This window comes from Chiloscyllium plagiosum, chromosome 11 (genome assembly GCF_004010195.1).
Source record: "Chiloscyllium plagiosum isolate BGI_BamShark_2017 chromosome 11, ASM401019v2, whole genome shotgun sequence".
Classification (NCBI taxonomy): domain Eukaryota; kingdom Metazoa; phylum Chordata; class Chondrichthyes; order Orectolobiformes; family Hemiscylliidae; genus Chiloscyllium; species Chiloscyllium plagiosum.
Window position 1 is genome coordinate 34,072,700 of NC_057720.1, and position 22,719 is coordinate 34,095,418.

Consider the following 22,719-nt stretch of genomic DNA (forward strand, 5'->3'; position numbering starts at 1 on the left):
TTTCCCTTAGCAATCCATAATTTGATTTGTAACTATGACAGTCATGTGATATGTACAGATAGTAATTATGATGTAGTCTTGATTATGCTGCAGAATCATAAGATGACACAATTGAGACTGAACGTTAATAGTTGTCATAAAAAGCAAAAATAAATGCAACTATATTGGGAACTTATGAACAAATATCAAGTAGGTCAAGCAGGTAGCAAAACAACGCATCTAATGCAAAAGATGGAAGTACAAAATTACCAATCAATATCAACAAACAATTAGCAAAGATGATAACTGAAGCCAGTGAAAACACAATAGTTTTAATAAACACTTTTGTCACCATCTCATTTAATTTGTATCCTGAAGATATGCTAAAATAAGGTTTCAATAGAAGTGACACAAAATAAATAATTTAACACAAATTAATTTCTAAAATCACCTTTCCTGTGTTTGCAATCTCTCTAATCAAGGTTTCCATTCAGAAACATAACTTCTTCCAAGTCGTGGAATTTAGGTTCATAGGATTTTCTGCAGTAAAGACTGCTGGCTATAACTATCCTAAATGAAGATACTTAACCAGGAAATGGGATACTTAACCAGGAATGTGACAGTGATGTTTCCTGTATCTAAACCATTGACTACAATCCCAGATGCAATGAAAGACTGCCTCCATTCTGAGTCCAATGAACATTCCACATTTGGTGTAGAGAGTCGATATATTGCATGCCAAGAATTTTTAAATGCATAATTTTCAGAAAGGCAGGCTATCTGCAGGGCAACCTAGTTGTTTGTAAGCCTTGTCCCCTTGCTGTGCAGCAATGGGAAAGAAGTGATGGTGAGTAAATCCTTAATTTAGCTGTAAGTTTCTTTCCATGGACTTCCCACAGTTGAAAGCAATCAGTGTCAGCAAATATGCATGGAGTCATTCAAGCAGAAAGAAAGTTACATCTGAAGGTTGCTGTGCTTTCTCTTTGTATAAATAAAAAGCACTTACTTTTAAACATGCATAACAGAAGATAGACATGATCAACAGTGCAGCAGTCTAATTGTTAAGTGGAAGCATCCCTGTTCCTCTCACAAGCCTTTATTTCAGGTTCAATTCAACACTTCCTTCATTCTGAAACTATCTCTGCTGGTGTCAGCTTGGCTCAAGATTTCTTGCCTCCAAGTCATAAAACTGTAGGTTCATCCTCACTCAAGGTACTTGAGTAGAGATCTATTTACTTTCTAATCAAGCTGTTCAGAGAAATTATGACACAGCTCTAGAATAGATGGGACTTGAACTCAGGAGGTAGAGGTGCTATCACTGCGTCACAAGAGCCTTAAAAAGCCTTGAAAAAAAGTGCAGTACTGAGGTGCTATTGAAGAGCAACATTATCCACCATTAAAGTGGATGCAAGGTATCTGGGCAGTATTCATATTCCTCTTCATTCCTTCTTCAACTCCTGCCATTCATAATTTCTGACCTGCTCCTAATCCTATGTCACCCTTGATTATTCCTTGTTTACTTTTTCATTTTCCACTGGATTGTTCAACCTTGTATTCTTTGCACAATTCAGTAAAAACAATGACTGCAGATGCCAGAAACCAGATTCTAGATTAGAGTGGTGCTGGAAAAGCACAGCAGTTCAGGCAGCATCCGAGGACCAGGAAAATCTACGTTTCGGGCAAAAGCCCTTCATAAAGAAAGATTCTGTGCACAATTCTCCAGCTGATTGTTTCCCAAATTACTTCTTAGTAACTTCACAGTAAAGTCTTGCAATATAGTATGAGTTAACCACAAAATATATCCCCAGCCCTATAATATAGCACATTTCCACTGATTCAAATTCTCCAAGGACCTATTAATTAATGACACGGGGTGGCATGGTGGCTCAGTGGTTAGCACTGCTGCCTCACAGCACCAGGGTCCCAGGTTCGATTCCAGCCTTGGGCGACTGTCTGTGTGGAGTTTGCACATTCTCCCCATGTCTGCGTGGGTTTCCTCCCACAGTCCAAAGATGTGCAGGTCAGGTGAACTGGCCATTCTAAACTGTCCATAGTGCTCGGTGCATTAGTCAGAGGGAAATAAGTGTGGATGGATTGCTCTTTGGAGGGTCGCTGTGGACTGTTTCCACACTGTAGGGACCTAATCTATTATTTCTGTGCAGCATAATTTTCAGAAACATTTTACAGGAAATATGTGATCACATCAAAGAGGTTACAGAGGCGATTTTTGAGGATGTTTTCAGGAATGAAGCATTTTAGCTATGAGGCAAATTTGCATAGGTTTACGTTCTATTTTTTGCAACAGGAGTTCCAAGGATTTAATAAAGGTGTACAAGTTATGAGAAGCCCAGACAGAGTACATACAAAATAAAATTCCATTATCAGAGAGGTCAATAATTCAGAACATAAATTTAAAGTAATTGGTAGCAGGATTAGAAAGGAGTTGTGGAGACAATTTTTCACCCAAAGGGTGGTCAGGGTCTAGAACTAACTGTCTTAAAGTATGGTAGTGGGAACGATACTTGTCACACTTTGAAATATTTGAACATGTACTCAAAAGGCTATAACAGTCAGCTTAGGAACACTGGACTAAATGCCTACCATTATACTGTAAATTTGCAGTTTCTAAATTATGATCATTGCATTGGGATATCCATCGCATTATGTCAGCAGTTGATTGAAAAGATGCACAGATCTCAAATGGAAGTAATTTTGACTTTAACTTAAATACTGATTGACAAGAGGAAGCTTGAACTGGTCCCAAATCAATAATTACACAACTATTGAACCTGAAACTTTGTTTCAGCTTGGAATGCTGTATTGGTCACTCTCTTACACCTTTATCCTCAATTATGAAACAAAAAGTGATCCATCTGAACTAATCAATCATATCTGGAAGAAACTCCAAGCAAGCTGGAGTTTGTTATATCTAGACAGGTTCTTCAACTAAGTATGTCGGGACTTGGGTTACACAAAGACAGTAGACAGGCAGGAGGTTAGAAGAACGCTGAAAGCCAAGCAGCAGCAGAAGGTGGAGAAGTTAGTGTTTAAGGTGTAACCCTTCTTCAACTGGGGGTGCATAAATGGGGAGCTGCAAATAAAGGGGGTGGTGGGACAGGGTGGTGAAGTGGGGACAGATGAAGACAGGCAGAGGGTATGACCTGGGAGAAATGAATCTGGTAGGTGGTCAGGAGGAGTGAAAGGGAGGGGAAGGGAAGGGAGGTTATTTGAAATTGGAGAACTCAATGTTGAGTCCTCCAGACTGTTGGCTGCGCAGGCAGTAGATGAGGTGATGTTCCTCCAGTTTGCAGTTTGGTTCGTGTTGGCCTCCTCTAGAGGAGGCCAAGGATGGTCATGTTGGAAAAGGAATGAGAAGGGGAATTAAAATGGGCGGTGACTGGGAGGTCCGGTCGGACCATGTGTGCTTGACTGAGATGCTTGGTGAAACGTTCCCTTAGTTTACGTTTGGTCTTCCCAATGTAGAGAAGACCACATCGGGAGCATCTGATGCAGTAAACCAGGTTGGAAGAGAGGCAGGTGAACGTAAAGACAGAGCAAGGTTAGATGTCAGAAGACTGTGCCTTTTGTAAGAGAAAAGTAGACTTTGACAACAGGCTACCGGTTTGTGCAGTGAAAGACAAGTTTGGATCTGTTCCTACCTAGAGATCACCTTGTAAAGAAGGTAATTACTGTTTAATATTTATCAGGGTCAGATTGGTCTCCTGCACTTATTTTGATCACTTAAGATGTACAAAGAGGACATTCTCACATTTGTTTTTCCCAAATTGGCTTAGGTTTTGTTTTGCTTGCTTTTGGGGTAAAATGGGGAGTGTACGTATTGTGATGCACCAGACATCATAGTCTGTGGAACAGGGATGGACAGCTGGATGTTTCATTGTCCATTATTATTTGAATGCTCCTAAATTCTTCACTCAAAACACGGAAGAGAATAGTTGATCATTGTTGGGAAAAATATTGTGGTGTTGAAAAATTAATTCCTTTGACTTCAAAGTGGTAGCAAATTTAATTGTGGAATACAAAACCTTTGGTTCCAGTTGGGGGTTTATTTGTTTCACACTGGCAGGTTTATTGAGAAGAATCACTCAGCTGGAAGAATTGAATTATGGTGAAATTCCAACACATTTCTGATGGCATTTAAAATGCTAATTGATCTTCCATTGTAATCTTTTCGTGGAAAAAATTATGAATAGTCATTAACTTAACAACAGAATTTGCTATTATAATCCTTTCTAAGCAACAGAACTTAAAGAAAATGTTCTATATTACGTCCAATGAAATCAATTTAACAGTGAGTTATGAATCTCACATTGAAAGATAATTTCTCTTTCTCCCTCCTGGTATCATTAACAATGTAATACACTGAGCAGTTCCTATTATATGCAAAATGCTCTGTTATTAAAAATAAACCATATCTAACGATCATGGAGCCTAAGGACAAAAAGTAATCCACAGAACCATTGTAATAAGAAAGGTTAATCTTCTGTACAATTGTGTATTTCATTAAACTTCAGTTTACAATTATAGATCCATGGCTTTTTTTAACATCAATCATCCTTCAGTATATATCAGGGAACTGAGGAGATGCAAAAAATATCAATACTATCTACAGTCTTGTATTCATTAATTCTGATCATCATTCAAAATGCAATTAGGAACCATCACACACTTGGCTACACGATTGCCTTCCCAGTAACCAACATCCTGACCATCATGGCAGTGGCAGCTGGTGCACTTGTCAACCCACACAGTGGTCCCTCCTGGGATTACATGACTTTGCGTGAAGTCGCTGTAACAATTTGGACCTTAAAATTTGAAATAGTGGAGAAAAAAATTCAAATTATTCAGTGTGGATCTATGGATTGGAGATGAAGGAATCAAGTTATCAGGTTGCAACACTTAAAAGAATTAAAGCCAGAAAAGCAAAAATATCAAAGTTTGAGAGGCCCGAAGGTTCTATTTCCAAGCTATACATCTCTATGACTCTACATAAAACAGAAGGATCAGTCAGTATAAGTTAACAATTTGGGCAGGGCCTAATTGTACTTCCTCAGCACGAAAAATGAAAAGAGAAGCAAGTACAGGGCGACCTTTGTATCCACAGATCCGGTTACCATAGTTTCAGTTAACCGCAGTTTACCGCGTCCCCAACTTATTACATGGAACATTCCAGAACCAGGAATCGGGGCCTGCCTGAGAGGTAAATTTCCCATTTAAATGAATGGATTCGCTACACTGCGGTTGCCCTGTATTTAATAAGATCAGAAATTAAATTGGAGGATGAGGAAAAAAAATAGAAAATGGAACCAATATTCCAAGCAGAGAGATTGTTAAGCAAAGTAATGGTTACTGCAATGGTGACCTGCAATCTTCTTCCCGACCTCTCCACCCCCACCCTCTCTCCGGCCTATCACCCCCACCTTAACCTTCTTCCACCTATCGCATTCCCAACGCCCCTCCCCCAAATCCCTCCTCCCTACCTTTTATCTTAGCCTGCTTGGCACACCCTCCTCATTCCTGAAGAAGGGCTTATGCCTGAAATGTCGATTCCCCTGCTCCTTGGATGCTGCCTGACCTGCTGTGCTTTTCCAGCAACACATTTTTCAGCTAATGGTTACTTCAGCCAGGCACACAAAGAAATATTGAATGCATCAAAGAAATGAAATAAAGTGTGTATATAAAAGGCAGGAAGAATCCTATGCAAGAGAAAATTACGACACATCTGGATAACAGTAACAGGATAGGTCAGAGTCAGCATGGATTTATGAAGGGGAAAACATGCTTGACTAATCTGCTGGAATCTTTTGAGGATGGAACTCTGAAGATGGACAAGGAAGATCCAGTGGATGTAGTATACCTGGTCTTTCAGAAAGCCTTTGATAAAGTCCCACGTAGGAGCTTAGTGAGCAAAATTAGCGCAGATAGTATTGGGGGCAAAATACTGACATGGATTGAAAATTGGTTGGCTGACAGGAAACAAAATGTGGAGATAAATGGCTCCCTTTTGGAATGGTAGGCAGTAACCAGTGGTATGCCGCAGGGATCAGTGCTGGGACTGCAGCTTTTTACAATGTACATTAATGATATAGATGAAGGTATTAAAAGTAATATTAGCAAATTTGTTGATGACACAAAGCTGGATGGCAGGGTGAAATGTGAGGTGGATTTTAGGAGAATACAGGGTGACCTGGACAGGCTAGGTGAATGGACGGATGCATGGAAGATGCAGTTTAATGTGGATAAATGTGTGGTTATCCACTTTGGTGGCAAGAACAGGAAGGCAGATTACTACCTAAATGGAGTCAAGTTAGGTAAAGGGGCAGTACAACGAGATCTAGGTGTTCTTGTACATCAGTCAATGAAAGCAAGCATGCAGGTACAGCAGGCCGTGAACAAAGCTAATAGCATGCTGGCCTTCATAACAAGAGGAATTGAGTATAGAAGCAAAGAGGTCCTTCTGTAGCTGTACAGGGCCTTGGTGAGACCGCACCTGGAATATTGTGCGCAGTTTTGGTCTCCAAATTTGAGGAAAGACATTCTGGCAATTGAGGGAATGCAGCGTAGGTTCACAAAGTCAATTCACGGAATGGCGGGACTACCTTACGCTGAAAGATTGGAGCAACTGAACTTGTATACGCTTGAGTTTAGAAAGCTGAGAGGGGATCTGATTGAGACGTATAAGATTATTAAAGGATTGGACACTGTGGAGGCAGGAAGCATGTTTCCGCTGATGGATGAGTCCCGAACCAGAGGACAGAGTTTAAAAATAAGGGGTAGGCCACTTAGAACACAGTTGAGGAGAAACTACTTTACCCAGAGAGTGGTGGTTGTGTGGAATGCTCTGCCCTAGAAGGCTGTGGAGGCCAAGTCTCTGGATTCTTTCAAGAAAGAGTTGGATAGAGCTCTTAAGGATAGCGGAATCAAGCGTTATGGGGATAAGGCAGGAACAGGATACTGATTGAGGATGATTAGCCATGATCATAATGAATGGTGGTGCTGGCTCAAAGGGCAGAATGGCCTAATCCTGCACCTATTGTCTATTATCTATTGTCTAAAATATTTAAAAAAGGGAGAAATTGAGACCGGAATTGTCCATCACATTTGTACTTAAAATACAAAATGCTGGTAAGCAGTGCATCTCTCATTATTCTCCAAAACAAAACAATAGGTCAAACGCAGAAGCAGACCCATGCAATTCCCCCATTCACCTCCTCTCCCAGCACTGTGTTAAATGAACTCCATCCCAAGTATCAACCTAATCAGTTTCCTCTACCAGAAAGAAAAAGGACAAGGTTTGACACAATTAGCGTATAGGACATTTAAAAACATATTATGGTATATGGATGTTGCTGGAATTTATTGCCTGTCTCAGTTGCTATAGAAATGGGAAAGGTGAGCCACCTTCCTAACCACTACAATCCGTGTGCTGAAGGTACTCCCACAGAACCGATGAGGCACAGTTCCCAGGATTTTGATGCAGTGATAATAGCAATATATTGCCATATCTGGACGGTTTGTGACTTGGATGGGCATTTCCTATGTGCCTTATCTATTTAGTCTGTTTTGGAGGTGCTGACACAGAATCATAGCAAGCTGCACTCACCACACTGCACTTCAGACTTGAGTTTATGGATGATCAAAAGGTTTTCAGGAGTCAGGAGCAAAGTTCCTGCTAAGCTGTGTGGGCATGCAGCAGTCTGAGAGATCAAGGTGGGAGGTGTAGGAGGGCAGCAGGAGTCAAAAGGTCAAATCAAAATCAACGCACGTTCATATTTGCTGATAAAATAGCAATATTTAGCAAAGCTGATCCTAATCTGTATTTGTCCTTCCCAAATAAAACAGACTGCTCCACCATGATCACCATATATGTTAGCTAAATCTTTACCGGATAGAAGGAATGTTTTATGTCTTGAACAATGGCATTTGCTACAATGCAGTTGCATTGAGAGATGAAAGGGAAGAACGACAATGATTTGTGGTGAAAACTGAGTAAGTCTTTCCAAAATGGTCTAATCTAGGATTTGCAGGACCATTCTCTCACCTCAAGATATCTCTGCAGTTAAGTAAGAAAATAGCCGGCACTTCAATTAGGAAAACATTCCCACATGACCAAATAATTTCCAATGTCTTCCCATTCAGTGATCTATATTATTTTTTAAATCTTACCATCCTTGCACTCTGGGCAGCACTTTCCTTTCTCATACTTTGGATTAACACATGCAGGCGGAGCACAATCAGCGACTAGACAGCGTGCAATGCCATCCATGTCACAGGTACATTGTTCACACTCTGATGGCTGAAATACAACATGAAAATATTCACATGAAAGTTTGCAAGCAATCTGTCATAAAATGAATTAAAGGCAAGAAATTTGAAACAGGAGTCTGCTATTCAGCTCTTCGAGAATGATCTACCATTCACATCTATTACATCAGGATAGTTTGTCAACTCCACATTAATCTCTTTCCTAAAAGTATCAATTGACCCTTAGGATCCATAAACATTTGGTAAATCAGAGCTCCAGATTACCACAATGTCTTATATTTTTTTTAAAAAAGCATCCTAATTTCATTTTTTCTGTTGTCTAAGTCTATCTTCAAACTAAAAGTTCCTACTGATGCTTCAGCTTTTGTCTGGCAGCCAATATGTCAAGTGAATGAAGCAATGCCAATGTTCAAAAGGCTGGATCCCATGGTGAGATACAGCCAGGCAAGTCATCAGAATCCTTGAAAATTGCTCATTTTTCAAAAACTATACTCTTACTTGGGGCATTGAAAACATAATGACTGCAGTTGAGCAGAGTTGTGTGGTGGGCCGTTCGAAGGGGGGGCTAATACAGATGTCAATTTCCTGCACTCATGGCTAGGTGTCCATTCTTGAATAGAATTTGAATTGGAGGGAAGTGTCCAACCTCATCTGAACCATTACGTATGATCTAATTTCTGACACTTATCCTCACTGGCACATTTTTCCCAGCTTATTCTTGGACTTCAGGGTTCTTGTGGTGCAGTGATGGTGTCCTTACCTTGGAATGAAGAGGTAGGGTTTCAAATCCCACCTGCTCATAACATATCTGAACAAATTATTTAAAAATATCTCCCACTCTGTGCAGTGTTAGTGTCCTTACCTCTGGGCTAGAAGGCCAGGTTTCCAGTCCCACCTACTCCAGAAGTGTGCCATCACATATTTGAACAGGTTGCTTAAAAATACCCAATCTGGGACTTCACACTCCCAAGTGAAATCTTACAGTTTAAGATAAATATTGTTGCATGATAGCTATAAAGGCTCACCACATTTACAATAATATTTAGGAAATACAGGGTGATCAGGAATTGCCTAGTGATATTGTCAAAGAAATGATAAACATTGAATAATTACTTTGCATTAATATTTGCAGTACAGGAAGGTGGTGGCATTCTGAAAATCCCAAGGAAGCTTAACAAGATTACATAAGCAAAATAATTCCATTCTATGAGTTTCCTGCCCAAACGAAGGTCTTTGGATCGCGAATTACTGAACCATTTTTTCTTGGTGTTTTAGTCAGTGATGGTTTGCAATTGCTTTCCACTCAGAGGGACAAGTTTACTTAAGTCAAATCAGAAATAAAACTTTGCCATCGCATTATCTTAAACATTAGTCATTGAAGCTAACAGGCAGCTTCTTAAGCAAAATTTTAGCACTGGAGTAAATAATGGCACTAGATAGTCACAACTTCCTCGTACTAGATAGTTTCCATCCCAAGAGTTTAAAAAAACAAACAGATGAAAACCCTTGTTGCCGTATTCCAAAGATTTTTTGGTTTAGTAACAATTCCTTTAGATGCAAAATTATGTTACTCCATTATTGGAGAAAAGTGAGAAGGATAACAGGGAATTACAGGTCATTAACAGTATTGTTAGAAATTATTTGTCTATATTTAAGGATAGAGCACTGAACACTTTGAAAATTTATATTCAATTGTAAAGGATAGGATATCCACGATGAAGTTGACTGAACCGTTTGAAGAGTTGACTAAATTACAGGACAAATTAGTGCAAATGAATGTTATATATGCAAACTTCCAGAAGGCACTTGATGATGTTAAGCTAAATTGGAACTCGTGGGATTGAAGGCACATTGTTGCTACTCAATTTCTTTATCAGGTCAATAATCAGAAACTAGGGATATTGGGAAGATCCTCCAAGTGACAGGAGCTGGTTAGTGGTGTGCTGTCGGCCTGCAGTGATTTGTTTTGGGACATCACCAAGTTTACTGAAGACTTACTGACAGACTAGAAAGCTATTTAGCCAAGTTTGCCAATGACACAAAAGTAGGTGGCAGTATGAGCAGTGTATATAGAAACATAAATTATAAGGAGATATTAATAAAGTAAGCAAGTCTGTGAAACAGTGGCAAATGGATTTCAGTGTAGGCAACTGTCAGGTCAACGTTTTAATTAAATAGGTAAGTCAGAGAGCCTTTTACTGAAAAGAAACTTATAACATTGGAGGTCCACAGAGACTTAGGGTCCCATATAAATGGATTAACATATTATGAAAAGGTGCAGAAAATAATCAATGTTAATTGAATGTAGGTCTTTTTATCTGGAGGACAAAAATGTGAAAGTCATACTAAAGCCTAAAGACTATTTGGAGTACTGTGAACATTCCACGTTCCACACCTTTTGAAGATATATCATCCTTGGAGGAAACATGACCGATTTACCAGGATGATACCTAGACTCCAAAGGTTAAGTTATGAAGCAAGATTGCAACAATTCGAGTTGAATTCCCTGGAACCTATGAAAAGTTTAATTTCAGTGAAGGTTTAAGAGGTACTAAGGCAAATAACTAGTATAGACAGGGAGCAACAACTTTTGCGAATTAAAGGGTCGAGGACTAGTGGGCGAATTTAAGTTAGAGTCAAATCTTTTATGTAACAGTTTGAAACTCTTCTTCAAATGCTAATTGATGCTTAATAGATTATTAATTTTGAATGAGATTGATAATTTTGTTAACCAAGTGTTTTAAGGGATGAAAGTTTGCTTTTATGAAAGTACACGTGAACTTACAAATTTGGAGAAGTTTTCTTGAGCCTGCTCCACCATTCAATAAGATTGGAACTGATCGGATTATAGCCTCAACTTCACTTTTCTGCCCACCTACTTTACCCTTTGACAAGAATCTGTCTACCTCTGCCTTAGAATTATTCAATGACCCTGCCTTCGTTGTTTTTTGGTGAAGTGAATTTCACATCCTCTCAGAGAAAAACAATCTCCCATCCTATGTTGACCCACCTGTTCCTGACACTAGCCATTCTGAGCTAACACTGATTTTACTAATATTGAACCAGGAGCCACCTTCTGATAATAAAATTTACACTTACAGTTAAAATGTCAACGCTTTCAACAATTAACAGCCCACTATAGTTCACTGCTGCCGCCTTGGCCCCCACATTCTTACTGTGTCTGATATTTTTAACTTAACTTCAAATGTATTACATTGACTACAAAATTGTTTGGAACATCCAAGAAAAAGTTGCAATATAAATTCAATTTGCTTTGTTTTGATGCCTGGATTATGTTTCACAGGAACATTATGAAATAGAATTTGACACTACCACATGCCGGAATATTGAGACAGTTGATTCTAATCTTACCAGAAGGGTGGGTGTTTAAAAAAAAACAATTTAAGGAACTTAAAAGTAAGGATGAGAATTTTTAAATTGCTGCATTTCAAACTGGGAGCCAGTGTTGGTGGCAAGTAGAGAGGTGAACAGAATTGGGTGTAAATTAGGAAACAACAGCAGACTTTGGGCAAATGCAACATTATAAAGGTAGAGAACAGGTGTCCAGTAAGGAAAACACAATAATAGTCAAGTCTAAAGGTAATAAAGCTATGAATTAAGGTTTCACAGACTCGTTAAGCATAGAAACAGACCCTTTGGTCCAACGAGTCCACACTGACCATGTTCCCAAACTAAACTAGTCCCACCTGCCTGTGTTTGGCCAAGTGTTTCCTACTCATGTACTTACCAAATGTGTTTGAAATGTTTTAACCGTACCTGCATTGACCACTTCCTCTGGCAGTTCATTAGGAGGATTTACTGACACAGTATTTAGACAGGCCCACAAGGGGAGATGCCATATCGGATTTGGTACTAGATAATGAATCCGGCCAGGTGTTTCGTGAAATATGGAGCTTATTTAAGGAACAGCTACTGCGGGTCCTTGGTAAGTATATACCCATCAGGCAGGGAGGTAGTTGTCAAGAGAGGGAGCCATGCTTTACTAGAGAAGTTGAAACTCTTGTCAAGAGGAAGAAGGCGGATTATGTGAAGATGAGGCGTGAAGGCTTAGTTAGGGGCTTGAGAGTTATACGTTAGCCAAAAAGATCTAAAGGGAGGGCTAAGAAGAGCCAGGAGGGACATGAGAAGTTGTTGGCAGATAGGATCAAGGAAAACCCTAAGGCCTTCTATAGGTATATCAGGAATAAAAGAATGACTAGAGTAAGATTAGGGCTAATCAAAGATAGTAGTGAGAAGCTGTGTGTGGAATCTGAGGACATGGGGAAGTGCTTAATGAATACTTTTCATCAGCATTCACATTGGAAAAGGGCAATGCTGGTGAGAATATGGATATACAGACCCCTGGACCGGATGGGATTTGTCAACTGGAGTACTGTCAGAAGACTGGAGGATAACAAACCTTGTTCCCTTGTTTAAGAAGGGGAGTTTGGGACAATCCTGGTAATTATAGGTCAGTGAGCCTTACTTCGATTGTGGGTAAGGTATTGGAAAAGGTTGTATGACAGAGGATTTATAATCATCTGGAAAGGAATAATTTAATTAGGGATAGTCAACACAGGTTTGTCAAGGATAGGTTGGGTCTCACTAACCCTATTGAGTTCTTTGAGAAGGTGACAAAACAGGTAGATGAAGCTAAAGCAGTTGATGTGGTGTACATGGACCTCAGTAAGGCGTTTGATAAAGTTCCACATGGTAGGCTATTGCACAAAACACGGAGGTTTGGGATTGAAGGTGATTTAGTGGTTTGGGTCAGAAATTGGCTGTCTGAAAGAAGACAAATGGTGGTGGTTGATGGGAAATGTTCATCCTGGAGCTCAGTTACCAGTGGTTTGCTGCAAGGATTTGTTTTGGGGCCACTGCTGATTGTCATTTTTATAAATGATCTGGATGTGGGCATAGAAGGATGGGTTAGTAAATTTGCGCATGACATTATGGTAGGCAGAGTTGTGAATAGTGCCGAAGGATGTTGTGGGTTACAGAGGAACATCGAAAAGATGCAGAGTGGGCTGAGAAGTGGCAAATGGAGTTTAATGCGGAAAAGTGTGACGTAGTTCATTTCAAAAGAAGTAAGAAGAATGCAGAGTACTGGGCTAATGGTAAAGTTCTTGGCAGTGTAGATGAATAGAGAGATCTTGGTGTCCAGGTGCATAAATCCCTGAAAGTTGCCACTCGGGTTGATAGGGTTGTTAAGAAGGTATATGGTGTGTTGGCGTTTATTGGTAGGGGGATTGAGTTTCAGAACCACGAGGTCATGCTTCAGCTGTACAAGACACTGGTGCGGCCGCACCTGGAGAATTGCGTGCAGTTCTGGTCACCTCATTATTGGAAGGATGTGGAAGCTTTGGAAAGGGTTCAGAGGAGATTTACTAGGATGTTGCCTGGTATGAAAGGAAGGTCTTGCGAGGAAAGGCTGAGGGAATTGAGGCTGTTTTCATTGGAGAGAAGAAGGTTGAGAGGTGACTTAATCGTGACATATAAGATAATCAGAGGGTTAGTTAGGGTGGACAGTGAGAGCCTTTTTCCTCGATGGTAAAGGCTAACACAAGGGGACAGTGCTTTAAATTGAGGGGTGATAGATTTAGGACAGATATCGGGGTAGTGTCTTCGCTCAGAGAGTAGTAGAGGTGTGGAACGGCCTGTCTGCAACAGTAGAAGACATCCTGACTTTAAGAGCATTTAAATGGGCATTGGATATACATATGGATAATAATGAAAAGGTGTAGATTTAACGGGCATCAAATTAATTTCACAGGTCAGCGCAACATTGAGGGCTGAAGGGCCTGTACTGCGCTGGAATGTTCTATATTCTATATATATTCATTCCATACACTAACTACTCTCTGTGTAAAACAAGTTGCCCCTGGGGGCATTTTCAAATCATTCTCCTCTCAACTTAAAAATATGCCCCCTAGTTTTGAACTCCCCCATCTGAGGGAAAAGACCTTTTCTCGTCTCCTTATCTATGCCCATCATGATTTTATAAACCTCTATAAGGTCACCCCTCAACCTCCTACGGTCCAGTGAAGAAGTCCCAGCCTATCCAGATTGGTTTTATAACTCAACCCCTCCATTCACGAATAGAGGGACCATGGGAAGAGCTGAGTCAGGTGATGATACAGAGAAGGAGGAGGTAATCTTTTGCTGATTGAACAGACATGGAGTCAGAAGCTCAGCAGGGATCAAATAGTGTGCTAAGGTTACAAACTATTTGCTCAGATCCAGACAGTGATAAGAGCAAAGGATGAAGTGACTGTGATTAAAGACAATGGATTTGCTTGTTCTCAATTTTTGATGGGAAACAGTGTTGCTCACCAACTTCAAAACTGGTTTAGTCTCTGAAAATATTTTGTGAGTTTCACTCTGCTAACTTTCCCCACCCTCCTCTCTGACCTATCACCTCCATCCCCACTCGGATGCTGCCTGACCTGCTGTGCTTTTCCAGCACCACTCTAATCTAGACTCTGGTTTCCAGCGTCTGCGGTCCTTGCTTTTACCCTGAGACATCCTGAGTCTAAATAGTCCAATGGATCCAGAATGAACAAAATTCACAATAAAACCAGAGCAATGCCTCATGTTACTTGAGGCAAAAAGCTCTGCCAATAGCTCTGAGCCAACCTGACACAATAACTATAAAACAAAAAATACAAAAGTCATGGATTGAGGCATTTAATTGGATTATTAGCCAATTCAAATTGTTGCCTTTCAAAACTTTTGTGAAAAATTCCTGGAAGTAATGTCCTTTGATTTGTGGACATCAAATATAATAGAACCCTTTCTAATGCTATTTTGGAAATCATACAAAATGTTATGAGTTCAGGCTCCATAATATTTGTCAAGAATACGAATCATTCTAACGACAACTTTGGAAAACAAGTTACTTAAAATGGTTACATTAGTAGCAACAGACCAGTAATCTCAACTCAAAGCATGCAAAACTTCCTGTCTCCCTGCTATTGGCCTACCATAATGTTTTTGCCAAAGTTATGAGCATGGTATTGTTCCTGATTTTAAAATGTTGCAAGTTTACATAATGTTGAGTAGGAGGAGTCTCCAGGGTACAAAGTTTCTTCTGGAGGCTAAGATAATGGACTTGACTTTCCATAGATTGAAAATTGGTTAATATGCAGAAGAAAAAGAGTCAGGATTAATGGGTCTTTTTCAGGTTGGAAAGATGTAACAAGTGGAGTACCACAAGGATCAGTTTGAGGGGCTCAATTTTTACTATCTACATTAATGATATGGAGGAGGGGCACAGCGTAATGTACCCAAATTAGCTGGCAATACAAAAATAGATGGGATGGCATGTTGTGATGAGTACATAAGATATAAATAGGTTGAATGAGCAGCAAAAACTTGGCATATGGAGTTTAAAATGAAGTCAAGCACTTTATGAGGAAGAATCAAAAGGCAAACTATTATTAAAATAGACAGAAACTGTAAAAAGATGTAGCACAGAGGAATGTGGGTATTATTGTGCATGAAACTGAAAACGTCACGCACAGCAAGTAATTAAACAGGCAAACAGAATTTTGACCTTTTCTGCAGAGGGCTGGAGTTTAAAAAATAGTTACAACTTATAACAACTGTACAGGGTGTTAGTGAGGCCACAACTGCAGCGCTGAGTTCAGGTTTGTCTCAATATTTAAGAAAACATACCGGCACTGAGGGCAGTTCCTATGGTAATGCAGTTGACTTATCAAGAACAGTTAAACAGGTTAGGCCCTTATTCATGACAGCTTAGAAGAATTGGAACACAAGATTTTGATGGAGCTTGACACCGTAGGTGTTGAGAAGATGTTTCCCCCTAATGAGGGAACAGGAACTAGGGGACATAGTTACAAAATAAAGGGACACCATTTAAATCTGAAATGTATCCGACCAATAGATCCACATCAGATGCCATATCACGTGCCCTTCACTCCTCCTTAGAACATCTTGACGCCAAGAACAGCTACGTAAGAATCCTACTCATTGACTACAGTTCAGCCTTCAACACTATTATCCCCTCAAGACTGATTACTAAACGTAGTGATCTCAGACTAAGCGCCACTCTCTGAAACTGGATCATTAGTTTCCTGACCCACAGGCCACAATCAGTGAAGATTGGGGACAATATTTCATCCTCACTAACACTCAATACTGGAGACCCCCAGGGGTGTGTACTCAGCCCCCTACTGTACTCACTGTATACCCATGACTGCGTCGCTAAATACCAGACTAATGCCATTTACAAGTCCGCTGATGACCACCACCACAGTCGTCGAATCTCAGATGGCAACGAAACAGATTACAGACGGGAGGTGGAAGACCTGGAAAAATGGTGCACTGAGAACCTAGCTCTCAATGCCAGCAAAACCAAGGAACTCATTATTGACTTTCGGCGGGATGTTACTCATGCCCCCTCTACCCATTAACAGAACAGAGGTGGAACGAGTGGAGAGTGTCAAGCTCCTGGGAGTGGTCATCCACAACAAGCTTTCTTGGACTCCTCATGTGGACACACTGGTTACAAAGGCCCAACAATGTATCTTTTTCCTCAGGCAGCTGAGGAAAGTTGGCATGACAGCGAATACCCTTGCCGACTTTTATAGTTGCGCCATCAAGAGCACTCTGTCTGGATGTATCACTACCTGGTATCGCAACTGTACCTTTCAACATCGGAGATGGTTACAGAGAGTGGTGAACTCGGTCTGGACAATCACAAAGGCCAACCTCCCACCTGTAGAATCCATCTACCAGGCCCGCTGTCAAGGAAAGGCTGCCAACATTCTCAAAGACCCATCCCAACCTGGCAATATTTTTCTACAACCTCTACCATTGGGGAGAAGGTATCGAAGCCTGAACACATGCACCAGCCAGTTTCGTAACAGTTTCTACCCTCCTGTTGTTAGAATACTGAATGGACTCACAAACTCTTAACATTCGCCTGTACCTGTGTTTTTGTTTTTGTTGCTGTTTACCTTTTATTTACTTATCTATGCTGTTTAACTGCCTGTATTGCTTGCAAGACAAAGCTTTTCACTGCACCTCGGTACACGTGACAATAAATTCAATTCAATTCAATGTAAGGCATTTAGCCATTTTCTGATCCAAACCGCTAAATCACCCTCAATCCCATGCCTCTGTATTTTGTGCAATAGCCTACAGTGGGGAAACTTATCAAACGTCGTACTGAAATCCAACCGCTTTACCCTTATCCATCTGTTTGGTCACCTTCTCAAAGAACTCAGTAAGATTTGAGAGGCACGACCTACCCTTCACAAAACTGTGTTGACTATCTCTAATCAACTTATTCCTTTCTAAATAATAAACCCTATCTCTTATAACCTTTTCTAACACTTTATCCACAACCAAAGTAAGGCTGACTGGTCTATAATTTCCAGTGTTGTCTCTACTCCCCTTCTTGAACAAGGGGACAACATTTGCTATCCTCCAGTCTTCTAGCACTATTTGTGGAGGCAATGATGACATAAAGATCAAAGCCAAAGGCTCTGCAGTCTCCTCCCTAGCTTCCCAGAGAATCCTAGGATAAATCCCATCCGGCCCAGGGGACTTATCTATTTTCATATTTTCTAGAATTGTTAACACCTCCTCCTTGTAAACCGCAATCCCATCTAGTCTAGTAGCCTGTTTCTCAGTATTCTCCTCGACAACATTATCTTTTTCTAGTGTGAATACTGATGAAAAATATTCACTTAGTGCTTCTCCTATCTCCCCTGACTCTACACACACCTTCCCACTATTATCCTTTATTGGCCTAATCTTAATCTGGTCATTCTTTTATTTCTGATATACCTATAGAAAGCTTTAGGGTTTTCCTTGATCCTATCTGCCAACGACTTCTCAAGTCCCCTCCTGGTTCTTCTTAACTCTTTCTTTACGTCTTTAGGCTAACTTGAAACTCAAAAGTGCCCTAAGTGAACCTTCATGTCTCATCCTAACATCAGCCTTCTTCTTCCTTTTGACAAGAGATTCAACTTCTTTAGTAAATCTATATACCTATTCCTTTCCATCACAAAAGTAAACATAACCGAATTGTGGTCACTATCACCAAAGTGCTCACCTCACCTCCAAATCTAACACCTGGCCTGGTTCATTACCCAGTACTAAATCTAATGTGGCCTCGCCCCTTATTGGCCTGTCTACATGCTGTGGCAGGAAACCCTCCTGCACACATTGGACAAAAATTGATCTATCTAAAGTACTCGAACTATAGTATTCCGAGTCAATATTTGGAAAGTTAAAGTCCCCCATGATAACTACCCTGTCACTCTCACTCCTGTCGAGAATCATCTTTGCTATTCTTTCCTCTAAATCTCTGGAACTACTCAGAGGCCTATAGAAAACTCTCAACAGGGTAACCTTTCCTGTTTCTAACCTCAGCCCATACTAATTCAGTAGATGAGTCCTCAAATGTCCTTTCTGCAACTGTAATGCTGTCTTTGGTGAACAATCCTCCCAGCCATCCACCACCACCTTCTGTGCTCTTAATGAAACATCTAAACCCTGAACCTGCAACAACCATTCCTGTCCCTGCTCTATCCAAGTTTCTGAAATGGCCACAACATCGAAGTCCCAGGTATCAACCCATGCTGCAAGTTAACCCACCTTATTCCGGATGCTCTTGGTGTAGAAGTAGACACACTTCAGACCAATTTCTTACTTGCCGGTGCACTCTTGCATCCTTGAAACCTTATTTCTGACTTCACTACTTTCAACCTCCTGTATGCTCAAACTACAATTCAGGTTCCCAACCGTCTGTTGAATTAATTTAAACCCACCCGAACAGCATGAGCAAATGTTTCCCCCCAGGATAGTGGTACTCCTTTTGTTCAGTTGAAGACCATCCTGTTTGTGGAGGTCTCCCACCTAACCCAGAAAGAGCCCCAATTATCCAGGTATCCAAAATCCTACCTCCTGCACCACCCCTGTAGCCACGTGTTCAAGTCCTCTTTCTCCCTATTCCTCACCTCGCTAGCACATGGCACAGACAACAAACCAGAGATAACAACTCTGTCTGTTCTAGCTCTAAGCTTCTGCCCTAGCTCCCTGAATTTCTGCCTTAAGTCCCCATCCCTTTTCCTACCTCTGTCGTTGGTGCCTAGGTGGACCACGACTTGGGGCTGCTCATCCTCCCCCTTCAAGAATCCCAAAAACGCGATCAAGGACATCATGGACCCTGGCACCTGGGAAGTAACACACCAACTGTGAGTGTCTCTCGTTCCCACAGAACCTCCTATCTGTCCCCCTAACTATTGCTTTGCTTCTCTTCCCCCTCCCCTTCTGAGCAACAGGAACAGACTCCGTGCCAGAGAACTGTACCCCATGGCTTATGCCTGGTAAGTCATCCTCCGCAACAGTATCCAAAACGGGATACTTGCTGTTGAGGGGAACGGCCACAGGGGGGACCCCTGCACTGCCTGCCAGTTCCCTTTCTGTCCCCTGACAGTAAACCATCTCCCACCTTGTTGTACCTGAGGTGTGACTACCTCCCTGTAACTCCTCTCAATAACCCCCTCAGCCTCCCAAATGATCCGAAGGTCATCTAGTTCCAGATCCAGCTCCCTAACACGGTTTTCAAGGAGCTGGAGTTGGGTGCACTTCCCCGCAGATGCAGTCAGCAGGGATACTAGTGGTGACCCTTACCCCCCACATTCTACAGAAGGAACATTCAACTGCCCTAACTTCCATTCTCACTATTCAAAATTCCCAGCGAGACTACTGAAAAACTAAAGGATGAATGCTGGGTCAACTACTTTTCATCACTTATATAAATGATTTGGATGTGAACATAGGAGGCATAGTGAGTAAGTTTGCAGCTGACACCAAAATTGGAGGCGTAGTGGACAGCGAAGAAGGTTACCTCAGATTACAATGGGATCTTGATCAGACGGGCCAATGGGCTGAAGAGTAGCAGATGGAGTTTAATTTAGATAAATATGAGGTGTTGCATTTTGGAAAAGCAAATCAGAGGAGGACTTATACACTTAATAGTGAGGCCCTGGGGAGTGATGCTGAACGAAGAGACTTTGGAGTGCAGGTTCATAGCTCCTTGAAAGTGGAGTCATGGGTAGATAGGATAGTGAAGAAGGCATTTGGTATGCTTTCCTTTATTGGTCAGAGTATTGAGTTAGGAGGTCATGGTGCAGCTGTACAGGAAATTGGTTAGGCCACTTTTGGAATGTTGTGTACAATTCTGGTCAGAGGCTGGGGTTGTTTTCCCTGGAGTGCCAGAGGCTGAGGGGTGATCTTATAGAGGTTTATTAAATCATAGGGTGGAGGAGTCCAGGACTAGAGGGCATAGGTTTAGGGTGAAAGGGAAAAGATATAAAAGGGATCTAAGGGGTAACTTTTTCACACAGAGAGTGATGCGTGTATGAAGTGAGTTGCCAGAGGAAGTGGTGGAGGCTGGTACAGTTACAGCATTTGAAAGGCATCTGGATGGTTAGATGAATAGGAAGGTTTTAGAGGGATATGGGCCAAGTGCTAGCAAATGGGACTAGATTAGGATATCTGGTTGGCATGGACAAGCTGGACCGAAGGGTCTGTTTCCGTGCTGTTCATTTCGATGACTTCTCCAAGACAGTAGTGAATATTTGGCATTCTCTACTCCATAGCATTTTGGAGGCTAAATCACTGAAAGCATTGAAAGAGGAGATGGATAGTTTTTTTTTAATGATGTTTTTAACTGTGCTAAAGGCTACAACGATGAGGAGTTATGACACATGATGGTACCAGAATAGATCATTCATGACTTTGGTTGGAGCCATTTTGGTGTTGTAGAAGGGACAGTCTGGGACAGAATTGGAGAGATTCAGACAGAGACAAAAGCACAAATCTAAATGATAACATCTTGAAAGAATTTGCTGAAAAGTGGAAATTGGACAGCTGGTGAGAGCACAGTCAAGAGGGAGACATTCTAAAGAGGATGAGTACTTTTGAAGTGTAGTTAATAGTGTTTTTCATCAAAGTGCTTCTACCTGTGAAGTACATCTGTACTTCAGGCAACCCTTTTAAGTGTGAACACAAAACAATAAATATCACTATTCTTTCTGAGAAGGCAGTTAATTGAATGCTTATGTGTTGTTATCCATACAGCTGTTCCAAAATCTTCTGTGGTAGACATTAACAAAAAAGTTTATTTTAACCACGGCAGACTGTTTGAGTGGAATATTCTTGAAAAGCATTGTCAGCGCTCAAGGGATTAAACTGACTGCACATCTACACAGCCTTGCGGAAAGAAAGACTACAGAAAACAAACCTGGAATAAAAGTTGGGGAATGAACATTTACGGATCATAGCGTTAAACAGAAGAGTAGAGAGACAGCAAGAAACGAAGCCGTGAAATAAAGATGATGGCAAAGGATTTGGCGAGTTTAAGGGCTAGACAAAGACCAGACATCGTAGTTAAATGTCGGGTGGAGACGAAAATGTCATGTAACAAAGTAATATCACAAAAAAAATTCGGAGAGAGAGAATATGAAACACCAGAAAGCAGACCAGAAAGGGAACAGAAACAACTAGACAGACATGAAGCAACTTTCTGTGAGAATCCCAATTGTAGTTTATCATCTAATTGGGATTTTGCCCCTGAGTCCTCCTTAACAAAATGCCAGCTCTGTCCCCTGCAACAATGGGATTTCTCGATGGCCGCTTTGATACCTGGAAGGGCTGGCCCAGCTCGTACACAGCTCCGCGGTATTCACAGCCGATCCTCTCGCAGCGGGGGCAGCAGTCGCTCGGGTAGTGGCTGACATGGATACAGGCTGGAGGCAGCGGTCCACACTCGGTGTGAGGGGTGCACACTGGGCCGGCCAGCGTGCACTCGCATTGGCTACAGGGATCCAACTCCAGCGTGTACCACTCACCCACATAATAAACCCTGCCGTTCGCCTCGCAAGTCCTGGGCATTGAGAATGCCAGGCTGTGCCCTCCTAACAGTGCCAGGAGCAGGGAGAAAAGCAGCTGGCCCGCCTGCACTGACATGCTGCTTGGTGGCTCCTTGTAAATCCGGAGGCTGCAATGATGCGGGAGGATTGTTTGTAGCATCTGGGATTGGAGAGGCAACTTTCCGTCCAAATGCGCAGGAATGCTGCCGTATCGATCTGGTCTCCTCCGCTCTCTCCGTTTCCAGACGTTTGGATACGGCGGTCACTGCGAAAAAATAAACTTTCGTTTCAAATAAATGCTCGAACAGATTTTTAAAACTCTTTTGGGAAAACGCCGAGATCTATCTTTGTGGATTTCGGGAAGAGGGGGAGTAACTGCAGCAGCAGCTGTAAATGTAGAATTTGCAAAACGTTCAAATTCCAGCTGTAAACGAAATGCAAAATAAAAGTCACTGCTTATGTCTATTGGTTCGTCACCCAAATGTCTCCTTTAGTCCCCCTTTCAGCTCTGATCTCCAGCATCTGCAGACCTCACTTTCTCCACCTT

General features: G+C 41.4%; 1 protein-coding gene across 1 annotated transcript; it reads right to left on the reverse strand.

Moving 5' to 3' along the window:
- Positions 1 to 3,488: 3,488 nt before the first annotated feature.
- Positions 3,489 to 22,719, reverse strand: zgc:113531 (uncharacterized protein LOC541359 homolog). Its single transcript, XM_043699068.1, has 3 exons — positions 21,946 to 22,719; positions 8,164 to 8,293; positions 3,489 to 4,802 (listed from the first exon to the last, which is right to left on the reverse strand). The coding sequence occupies exons 1-3, from the start codon at positions 22,330 to 22,332 to the stop codon at positions 4,621 to 4,623; spliced, it is 699 nt and encodes a 232-aa protein (XP_043555003.1). The 5' UTR covers positions 22,333 to 22,719; the 3' UTR covers positions 3,489 to 4,620.